This window comes from Chiloscyllium plagiosum, unplaced genomic scaffold, assembly GCF_037043375.1.
Source record: "Chiloscyllium plagiosum isolate Xiang-an unplaced genomic scaffold, Cpla_swu_hap1 HiC_scaffold_1, whole genome shotgun sequence".
In the NCBI taxonomy this organism is placed as follows: Eukaryota; Metazoa; Chordata; class Chondrichthyes; order Orectolobiformes; family Hemiscylliidae; genus Chiloscyllium; species Chiloscyllium plagiosum.
Genome location: NW_028270139.1, coordinates 73,222,349 through 73,234,403, shown reverse-complemented (window position 1 = coordinate 73,234,403; position 12,055 = coordinate 73,222,349). Strand labels below are relative to the sequence as shown.

At 38.9% G+C, this 12,055-nt stretch overlaps 1 protein-coding gene across 7 annotated transcripts in view; it reads left to right on the top strand.

The window, feature by feature from the left end:
• The window catches only part of tec (tec protein tyrosine kinase), a 151,808-nt gene that overhangs the window by 112,026 nt on the left and 27,727 nt on the right, over positions 1-12,055 (top strand). For all 7 annotated transcript variants that reach the window (XM_087987933.1, XM_043691438.2, XM_043691420.2 and 4 more), the window contains 3 exons: positions 1,464-1,597; positions 9,893-9,967; positions 10,647-10,818. In XM_087987933.1, the coding sequence (XP_087844059.1) occupies positions 1,464-1,597; positions 9,893-9,967; positions 10,647-10,818 (381 nt within the window). The remainder of the gene's footprint in view (positions 1-1,463; positions 1,598-9,892; positions 9,968-10,646; positions 10,819-12,055) is intronic.

Genomic DNA, 12,055 nt, shown 5'->3' with positions numbered 1-12,055 from the left:
ATGGCAATATAACATCTTTTTCTAACAAATAGTCAGCATTCAAATCAACCTGGTCAGAGATTTTATTGCACAACTCTGCAGCAGATGGGACTTGAACCTCGGTCTCCTCACACCACCAATTTACGTCAAGAAAACTCTGCATTCATTGGCAAATAAAAAAGTTACTTTAATAGCTGGTTAATAACCAGTGTTATCCGGAAGTTTGGAAGCTAAATATTTATTTTCAAGATGCATGATGAAACTTTTTAGATCCATGTAAAGAATCAATTAAGGTGTTTGAAATAGAGAGCAGGCCAATCAACATTTCAAAAGATGTTTTGTTAAGCTTTTAAGTTGATCCTTCATTAGTTTTGGGAACATTTTGTTCAATATTCCACATTGGATCAGGAATTTTCCTACTCTGAATGAACCTCTATTAAGGATTTAAATCACCATGGTTAAATGAAGATTGGTGAGCTGAGGTGTAAGTTGCCACATGGGACTGTTAGAGTGGCAATAACAAGAGATTTGATACAATATGGGCCAGACTAGAATTTAATATTTCAGCGATAAGGTGGTTCAAGAAAGTTAGACAATGTGGAGAGAAAGCAATACTGATCAAAGAACATGTTCTAATACTGGAAAGGGATGAGATAGTTGAAGTCTATTTGATTAGAAATAATAATGGGAATTAGTATGTTACAAAAATGATGTACATAGAAGGTGATGGAGTACATTTGCAGAAAGATTCAGTAGCTCCAGTGCATTGACAATGAGAGACTTCAATTATCCTATTTTAGATTTGGATAGTAAAATCATAACAGCAAAGGAGTGGGTTACAGCTGTGTGTATTCTGCCTAAAAGTTTACAGTAGTGAACCACTGACAGTAGACTTCCCTATTTCTTAATTAAGTTACCTTGCGCAGTGATTGTGTGTCTCCCGTTTCTTAATCAAATCACCCTGCATCACTGGGAGAAAGTGAGGACTGTAGATGCTTGAGAGTCAGAGTCAAAAAGGGTGCACTGGAAAAGCACAGCAGATCAGGCAGCATCCATGGAGCAGGAGAGTTGACATTTCAGGCATAAGTTTTCATCGGGCATTTGTGCTGAAGGACTTATGCATGAAACGTTGACTCTCCTGCTCCTTGGATGCTGCTTGACCTGCTGTGCTTTTCCACTGCCACTTTTTTCGACTCTCACCCTCTTTGCATCACTGTTTGTACATGCTTTGGGAGCCTAGCTACTGCTCCTGACTGGCACTCTAAAATTAATCCATATTTTGTATCTTCGAGACAGAATTCTTGATAAGTGCAAGGGTTTTTTTAGGTCAAAGTGGGATGAGATTAGCTTAGCGGCCAATATAACACATAGTTCCCATTGCTGTCTATTGAGTTGTCTAAATCCAGTGTTCGCAAGTCTATTTGCTAATGATTTAAAAAGAAATGTTATTGTTAAAACTTTAACAATGTGTATTTCATTTCCAGAGATGGCAGTGGATCAACTCGACATTACCATATAAAGCTAACCCAGGGACCTGTCAGACAGTACTACTTGGCAGAAAAGCATTTATTTAACAATATTCCTGAATTGATTGAGTACCATCAGCATAATGCAGCAGGTAATGAAATAAAATACATTTTGTTGGTGACAATTTAACAGGTTTATCATTATTGAATTGTATCTTGAATATTAGCATCATTAAAATGAAATAATTTGAGTAACAGGAAACAGTAGTTATGAACAATTGCTTTTGTACTGGAAAAAGATTTGTCATGGTTCCTCAGGAATTTGTATTAGGATCCCAACTTTCTAATGTATGAGTGGCCTAAACCATGATGCATGGGGAATAATTTCAAAATTTGTGGATGATACAAAAATCAGAAATATTGTGAACCATGAAAAACATTATGTTGAACTTTAAGATGACGTAGGTTGGCTCATTTCTACCAACCAGTGGTATCTGCCAGTGGCAGATGAAATTTAATGCAGAGAAATGTGCTGTGCTTCAAAGAACACACAGAAAATGTAAAATAAAGGCTATAATGCTAAAGTGATGTAGGACCTATGTATGTGCATAAATCATTGAAAGTGGCAGGAGATGTCGACAGTGTGTTCGATAAAGTTTACAGCATCCAATTTTTATCAATGTGGCATAGAGTACAAAAGTAAAGAAATTATATTAATCCTGAAAAAGCTGGTTTTTTTTAAAAAAGCTGGTACTGTCTCAACTGGAATATTGTTTACTATTCCAGGTACTCTTATTTTTTGAAAGATGTGAAAGCTTTAACATGCGAAGGTGCAGAAAAGTTTCACAGCAATTGTACCAGGGATGAGAACTTCAGTTACGTAGCAAGACTAGCGAAGTTAGGACTGTTCTTCTTGAAGAAGAAAATGTTGAAATTAGATTTGAGAGAGGTACTCAAAATAGTGGGTCTCTACAGCATGTAAAGGGAGAAACTGTGTCATCGTTGGTGGAAGAATTGAGAATTAAATAGCACAAATTCAATGTAATTGGAAGGAAAAGCAGCACAAGGAAAAACATTTTCACACAGCGTATGATTAAGTTCTGGAATGTACTTCCTCAGAATGTGCTGGAGGCAGAGCTAATTGATGCTTTCAAAAGGAAATTGGATCGTTGGCTGATAAGGAAAATTTTGAACAGCTGCAGAAGAGTGTATGAGGTACATTGCTTCTTCAGGGAACCGTTATATGAATTAAAGGCTGAATGGCATCCTATGTGGTAACCATAAGGAATAGATCTTGTTGATAATGTGGTTAAGCACTGGAAACACTGATTTAAGGCAATTTATAAACCCTTTCACACATCATTAATGAAATCTGGAGGGCAAAACAGCCAGTGACTCTACACTGTTGTATTACAGCCCAAGCAAAGCCACAGATGGAGTTATCAGTTATTTAAATGGCACTACAGTGCCACCCATGTTTTTTGGAAAATACTTGTATGTCAAATCCCCATTGTGCGATCGTGAGGTCTTCATTTTATTTATTTTACTAAGAAATTGTGCACTGTACAGAGAATGCACATGAGTGAGGGAGCATTCTGTGGAAGTGAAGCAAGTACAGGGAAGAGAGTGCAAGCAGATGTAAGAGGATCTGCTGCTACACAATTTCTCCACAAGTATGTCCAGGTGTAATTCCAGGGGTGCACAAGGACTACAGGTTTGGAATGACTGGTGGTTTGTACTTTAATAAAAGGAACATTATATTGAAATTGACTGAAATCACAAAAGTTAGAGTTTTTCAGAGGCTGTGAAAGATGTGGAGAAGTAAGATGAAATTTAAATGCCAAGAAGGAAGGAATTTTGGAGAGAAAAAAAAGCAAGTAATAGGAATACAAAAGCAAGATATTACAGATGCTGGAAATCTGAAATTAAAGCAGGACAATGTGGAAATACTCAGCAGATCTCTCTGTTTTGATGAAAGATCACTGCCCTGAAATGTTAGCTAGTTTTCTCTCAAATGGATTGCAGTACGCAATTCGTAGTAAAGAATTGTGGTGGAAACAATTCATGGGGAAGACATGAAGAGTATGTGGTTTGTTTTTGGCTCAGGTTGTTCTTTATTTAAAGTGATATGCAAAAGAAGCAAGGGTAATATGGAGAAAGTACTTTTTCACTCAGTGAGGAGTTACAGTATGGAATACACTGCCTGGAAGAATGATGGAAGCTCATTCAAATTGAGACTATCAAGAGAGCATTGATGATTACTTGGATAGAAAAATGCAAGTGAGGCAAAAGCAGGAGATTGACCCTAGGTTGAGGTACTTATTTGAGTACTCTGTGCAGACAAGATGTTGGTCGAATGTTGTCCTCCTGTTCTGTAACAATTCTGTGATGTAGTCAATGAAAGATATTGTAGCAGACAATCAACAGGATGCCTGAGGGATTGAAGGAACAAGAGCATTTGAAAGAGCAAATTCATAACTTCCTGAACATGCAAATGAAGTAGATATAGCCAGAAAGAAATATGCTTGGAATCCCGCTGAGGAAGTTGATTCACAGAGAAAAAAAAAGTGAATGCAGATTCCAAGAGATTAGCAAAGCAAACCGAGCAGGCTTTAGCATGTGGTTGTGACTATTTATTGATTTTAGTTCAGCCTTCAACACCACAATTACAACACTCTCATCTCCAAACTTGAGTCTTCTGACTCTGGTCACCATTGAGCAACTGGATCCTCAACTTCCTAATCTGTAGACCGCAATGAGTAAGGACAGGTGACGACATCTCCTCCCCAATAATCCTCAACATTGGTGCCCTGCAAGGCTGTGTACTCAGCCCCTTATTACACTCCTTATACACTATCAACAGCTCTAACTCCATTTGCAACTTTGCTGATGATACCACAATAGTAGGTTGGATCTCAAACAACCATAAGACAGAGTATAGGAAAGAGATAGGCAGCTGAGTGGCATGGTGTAAAGACAACAATCTCTCTCTCAATGTCAGCCAAACAAAAGAGCTGGTTATTGACTTCACGAAGCGGAGCGGAGGATACTACCCCTGTCAATGGTGCTGAGGTGGATGTGGTTGAGAGTTTCAAGTTCCTAGGTGTGAATATCACCAGCAATCTATCCTAGTCCACTCATATTGATGCTATGCCTCTACTTTCTCCGAAGGCTAAGGAAATTCGGCATGTCCATAATGACTCTGACCAATGTTTATAGATGCACTTTAGAAAGGATTCTATCCAAATCCATCACAACTTGATGTAGCAACCATTCTGCCCAAGACTGCAAGAAATTACAGAGAGTTGTGAACACAGCCTGGTTCGTCATGGAAACCAGTCTTTCGTCCATTGACTCCGTCTATACTTGGTGCCTTGGGAAAGCAGCTAACATAATCAAAGACTCTCCCATCCCGGTTATACTCTCTTCCACCCTCTTCCATCGAGCAGAAGATGCCAAGTTCAAAAACATACACCAACATATTTAAGAAACCCCCCCCCCCACCCCCTGAATTGACCCCTAATATATTAGAGTTGGTCTTTCTCCGCATGTTCCCTGTAGCTGTAATACGATATTCTGCATTCTGTTCTGTTACCTGGATGTACTAACGTAAGGTATGATTTATTTGGTTAGCATGTAAAACAATACTTTTCACCGTATCTCAGTACACGTGACAATAATAAATTAAATCAGATCAAACCTCAAAAGGACAAAAGGCAATCCAGATTCACGATAATTAACTGGTAGATAGCCAACTTCATTTGGACCTCAGCCGGGTAAATTGGAATTAAAGTTTGACAGGAGGAAACTGTAATTGAACAGTTTGGTTACCTTCAAGGAAGATATGGTTCAGACACAATTGACGTTTATTGTCTCAAAAGTTAAAAAACGAAAATGGGCAAACAAAACCCAGAGCTCCCTGAATGAAAGAGAATGTAGAGTCATAGAGATGTACAGCATGGAAACAGACCCTTCGGTCCAATCCGTCATGCCAACCAGATATCCCAACCCGATCTAGTCCCACCTGCCAGCACCCAGCCCATATCCCTCCAAACCCTTCCTATTCATATACCCATCCAAATAAGATAAAAAGGAGAAAGTGTGTGCTAATGGCATGTGTCAAGTAGAAAATACAGTTGAGATCCAAGCTGAATATGGACCAGTCAGAAAAGGAGGTGAGAAATCAAATAAGAGTAGTAAAAATGAATTATGAAAAGAAACTGACAGCAAGCATATAAAGTGGAAATCCAAAATCTTCTACAGGCATGCAAACAATGAAAGGGTGTTTAAATGAGAATTAGACAATAGACAATAGGTGCAGGAGTAGGCCATTCAGCCCTTCGAGCCTGCACCGCCATTCAATATAATCATGGCTGATCATTCCTAATCAGCATCCTGTTCCTGCCTTATCTCCATAACCCTTGATTCCACTATCTTTGAGAGCTCTATCCAACTCTTTTTTTAAATGAATCCAGAGAGTGGGCCTCCACTGCCCTCTGGGGCAGAGCATTCCACACAGCCACCACTCTCTGGGTGAAGATGTTTCTCCTCATCTCTGTCCTAAATGGTCTACCCCGTATTTTTAAGCTGTGTCCTCTGGTTCGGCATTCACCCATCAGTGGAAATATGTTCCTACTGCCAGAGTGTCCAATCCTTTCATAATCTTATACGTCTCAATCAGATCCCCTCTCAGTCTTCGAAACTCAAGGGTACACAAGCCCAGTCGCTTCAGTGTAAGGTAATCCTGCCACTCCAGGAATTGACCTCGTGAATCTACGCTGCACTCCCTCAATAGCCAAAATGTCTTCTCACATTTGGAGACCAGAACTGCACACAGTTCTCCAGGTGTGGTCTCACCAGGGCCCTGTACAACTGCAGAAGCACCTCTTTGCTTCTATACTCAATTCCTCTTGTTATGAAGGCCAGCATGCTATTAGTCTTCTTCACTACCTGCTATACCTGCATGCTTGCCTTCATTGACTGGTGTACAAGAACACCCAGATCTCTCTGTACTGCCCCTTTACATAAATTGATTCCATTGAGATAGTAGTCTGCCTTCCTGTTCTTGCCACCAAAGTTGATAACCATACATTTATCCACATTAAACTGCATCTGCCATGCATCTGCCCACTCACCTAACTTGTCCAGGTCACCCTGTAATCTCCTAACATCCTCATCACATTTCACCCTGCCACCCAGCTTTGTATCATCAACAAATTTGCTAATGTTATTGCTGATACCATTTTCTATATCATTAACATATATTGTAAAAAGCTGCGGTGTCAGCACGGATCCCTGCGGTACCCCACTGGTCACTGCCTGCCATTCCAAAATGGAACCGTTTATCACTACCCTTTGTTTCCTATCAGCCAACCAATTTTTAATCCAAGTTAGTACTTTGCCCCCAATACCATGCGCCCTAATTTTACTCACTAACCTCCTGTGTGGGACTTTATCAAAAGCTTTCTGAAAGTCCAGGTACACTACATCTACTGGATTTCCCTCGTCCAACTTCAGAGTTACATCCTCAAAAAATTCAAGAAGATTAGTCAAGCATGATTTCCCCTTCATAAATCCATGCTGACTCTGTCCTATCCTGTTACTACTATCCAGATGTGCAGTAATTTCATCTTTTATAATAGAGGGTCCTTTATAATTAGGGTCAAGAAGAGGGATTTACACAGGTGGAAGGGGAATGAATGAGGTGTTAAATTAATATTTTGAATTCACCTTTACTAAGGAAGGGGAAGCTGCCCAGGCTATAATAGAGGAGGAAACTTGAGTCTCGCATAATTGATGAAGAGCTGGTATTGGATAGGCTATTGATACTTAATGTTGGTAGTTACAGAAGTAAATGAGGTGGAAGTAAGTAAATTGAAGGAAGTGCAGTGGAACCTGCAGCAGGACTGGCGATCTTTCCATTTTCCCTGGATTTTGGGGTAACACCAGAGGAATGGAGATTTGCACATGTTACACCCTTATTCAAAAATGGTTGGAATTGGCCCAATCTGTTTAACTTCAGGAGTAACTTCTCAAAACAATAACTTGGGGTAGAATTGAATATTCATACAGAAAACCTTGGGTGAGTTGGCAACAGCAGCACAGATTTCATAAGGGAAAATTGTCTTAAACAAATTTGCTGGAGTTTTTTGAAGAGATAATGGAGTTGTTGAGGGTCACACAACAGATCTGTGCGAAAAGTTATTACTCGTTGAATAAAAACATGGATTAAACAAAAAACTAGCTGAGAGATAGGAAATAAAGTGATGGTTGCTGGATACTTTTCAGACTGTAGAAAGGTTTGTGGTAGATGACCTGAGGAGTTCATTTTTCTAATGTATCTTAATGATCTAATTCTTCATGTGCAGGGGACAATTTTTCAAGTTTGCACATGATATGAACTTGGTAACTTTGTAATCTGTGAGGAGAATGATGTAAAATTACAAAACACTTTGGCATGTAGGTCGAGGAAGCAGTAACAAATGAAGATCAATGGGGAGCAGTGCAAGATAATGCATTTGGTAGAACAAAATGAAAATATAGTATAAAATAAGAGTCCCCACTGTAAAGGGTGTGCAAGAGCAGAAAAACTTGAATGTCTTTGTGCATAAGTCATAAAAGATGTAAGGACAGGTAAAGCAAGTAACTAGTAAAGCATACAGTATTCCAGGCTTTATACCATAGGGGCTAGAATATGGGGCATGTTTAAGATGTCACTTTGACCTCAGCTGAAGAACACTGTTCAGTTCTAGGTGCCATGTGTTAAGTGGATGTGAATACACTGAAAGTCATGCAGAAAAGGTTAATAGAAATGGTTTCTGGGATCAAAAGCTTCAGTTATATGGATCAACTGGAGAAGCTGGGACTGTTTTTGGAGAGGAGCAGGCTGAAAAGAGATGTAATAGAAGTTTTCAAAATTGTGAGGGAATAGGACAGAATAGAATTATAGAACCCCTATAATGTGGAAACAGGCCATTTGGCCCAACAAGTCCAAGTCCACACTGACTCTCCGAAGTGTATCCTACCCAGACCCATTATCCATACCCCATTGCTCTATATTTCCACTTACTAATGTACCTAGCCTATACATCCCTGAACGCTATGTGCAATTTAGCTTGGCCAATTCACCTAGCCTGCACATCTTTGGACTGTGGGAGGAAATTGGAGGAAACCCACACAGACACTGGGTGAACGTGCACACAGTCTCTGAGCCGGGAATTGAACCTGGATTCTTGGTGCTGTGAAGTAGCAATGCTGACCACTGAGCCACTGTGGTACCAATTTCTTCTCATAAAAGGATCAAGAATGATTGAGGGCACAGATACAATTTAATTTGCAAACAAAAAACACATTTTACGTGAGACAAGATTTTTTTTAACATAATGAGTAGTTAGGGTCTGGAATGCATGCCTGGAAATGTATTGGAGGCAAGTACAATTGAGACATTGCAGTATTCTTTCAAGAGAGTGTCAGATGATCATTTAACTAGAAACAATATTCAGGAAAGCAGCAGAGTGCTACTGAGTCATAATGCTTATTCAGAGAGCCAGTGCAGACATAATGGGCTGAACAGCTCCTTGTTGCACCATAATAATTTTATTATTCAGGGAGTGATGGCAACACATCCAAGCACGGATTTCATAGGGAGCTAGATAAACATCTGAATAGATGATAATTGTGGGGCTATAGTCAAAAGGTAATGTTTAAGACTAAATTGCTCCCACAGAGTTCCAGCATGGACTTGATGGGCCTAATGGCCACCTTCTGTGCTGTAACCTTTCGATAATTCTATAAAAAAAAACAGAGTCATAGAGTCCTACAGCATGGAGACAAGCCCTTTGGCCCAAACTGGTCCATGTCGATCAAAATGTCCATCCACACTCGCCCCATTTCCCTGCACTTGGCCCATATCCTTCTAAACCTTTCCTATCCATGTATTTGTCCAAAAGCCTTTTAAATGTTGTTAATGTACCCACCTCAACCACTTCTGCTGGCAGCTCATATGCATACCACCTTCTCGTATTATACGTTAGTAGTACCCCTTACCACCCCTTAGTATTTTTAGTTTTATAATTAGATGCGCAGAGTACAAGAGCAGAGAGTTGATAAAGTATGCTTTGTACTTTACTGTGTTAAGTTTAGTTAAGTACATTAGTTGTAAAATTGGAAATTAAAGGCTTGTGGTGGTGGGGACAAATCAAACATTATGGAGTCTGGTTTGTGGATGAAAAATGAATGCTGGAGCACTGTTCCAAAATGTGATCACTCCTGGAAGTATGCCAGCTACAAAAGCAAAAGATGGTGATCTCAGGTATCCAAGGTTCAGCAAAAGGTGTTGGGTCTGTTGTGTATGTAAATTTCAGCTGTCAATTCTAGTGCACCACATAAAAGAAAATGAACAAATGTCAAAATATTACCTTGATTAATACCTGGAGGTATTGTTTTAGGTCTTGTCACACGGTTACGATATCCAGTGGGCCGTAAAGGACGATCTGCACCTACAACTGCTGGCTTTAGCTATGGTAATGTAACTGCCTGATTTTACATTAGTTCAGAAACTGCTAGATTTTTTTTTAAACTGTCAAATGTACCAACCTATGACGAATGCTATATTATTTTTTCAGTCAATTGAAGCTTTAAGTTAAATGTTTGCAGTTCATCTGATCCAATTCAGCAAATAACAGTGCAAACATTCATATCTTTCGAGCTATTGCTAGATGCTATTGATTAAGTTGCATGCTGCTACCTTCTGATTTACTTCTTTAATAAACTTTCTTTAATAAACTTTCTTTTAATGCCAATGTTTGTAATATTTGTTGGAGAACCGGAATTGTTGATTTTCCACTCAGAAAAATTCCATCAAAATGTTTTCTCTTACCTTGAAGTATGTTGTTTAATACTTTGCTTTTGTTACCACAATATTGCTCAATTTTGAGTCTGGATGCCAGCTGATGTCTGTAACAAAAGTATACGACCCAATTATATATTTTTTCAATTGCTCACATATCTTCTATGTTTAGTGCATTGTTATAACAATCAGTTTTTCAATAGTGTTTGTACTTTATGACTAAGTGACTAACATTGGCAAAATTTGTGTTATACAGTTGCAAATAATTTTAAGCAGTTGAATTTCTCTTATAGCTTTGGGAGTTTCTGTTGCCTTTACGTAGTTGAACACAGTTGCTTAATTATTTTACACAGATAAATGGGAAATAAATCCGTCTGAGCTAACGTTTATGAAAGAGCTGGGAAGTGGACAGTTTGGAGTGGTACGTTTAGGAAAGTGGCGGGCTCAACACAAAGTAGCAATTAAAGCAATTCGTGAAGGTGCAATGTATGAAGAGGATTTCATAGAAGAAGCTAAAATCATGATGTGAGTGTGCATTAATTTTAGATTTCTGATACACTTTGTGGTTCATTAAGTTGTTGGGTAACAGATTAAAATTCTAAATTCTAATCACATGTTTCCATGGATTTAACAATATTAGTAGAAGGATTAGAGGCAATAGAAGGAAAATCGTATTCATCCAGAGGATGATGGATGTCTGGAATTCACTGCTGGGTTTGTTAATTCAGTCAGAAAGCTACAATTTATCTAAAGAATCTGGATGTATATTTGAAGAACTAGCCTTTAAGGTTATGGACTAGGTGCTGCAAAGTGGAATTAGAATATGCAGTTAGATTAATCAGAGTCAAAGAATGTAATGCCAGTCAGGCTGCTGTTTAAGGAGCAGGAGAATTGACGTTTCAAGCATAAGCTCTTCAGGAATCATTGTTTTGAGCATAAGCTCTTCATCAAGTACAAGTTCATTCCTGCGTGCACACGCGCACGCACACACAAATTTGTGGGATGAATTTGTACTTGTAGAATAATAATTTAGTTTGCTCAAAAACTGCATGAATCCATGTAAGATTCTTTAAATCCCTTTTTTAAATGAGAATCAGTCTGAACATTGGGGCACAGGCAGCCTCACACAGGGCACCTCACACCTTCAATGCATTATCTGGGCCAACATGGCACCTATTGTTAAAGTTCACTTGAGAATGTAACTTCAAGAAAGTTCTGGGATTTACATATGAGAGAATGGAAACCAACATGCTCATTCTAAAAGATGAGAGACTTAACAAACAATCCAAGTCTTTTTCAATATATATTTTCAGTTACATCACACTGTAAATTTTTGCTATAGGTCCTATGATCTTATACTTCACAACCACCTGATGAAGGAGCAGCACTCCGAAAGCTAGTGCCTCCAATTAAACCTGTTGGACCATAACCTGGTGTTGTGTATTTTTTAACTTTGTCCACCCCAGTCCAACACCGGCATCTCCAAATCATGTTAATGTTAGCCCCCTGTTCTTGATCGTGATTGTTATTGTGAGTATGTGTGTGGATCTAGATGAGAATAACGTATGATTCTGTTGTGATATTTTTGTGTCTGGATAATCTTCCAACATTCACAGTGAAGGCTTGCTGGATGAGGCATTTAAGATAATCTTTTAAGCTATATCCAGCAAAAACTAAAGATCTTCAGGAAGAGTAGAAATAAGTATGCAGAAAAAAGAGAGGGTAAGTGGGAAGTAAACAGGGCAAGTTAAATTACAGGCAT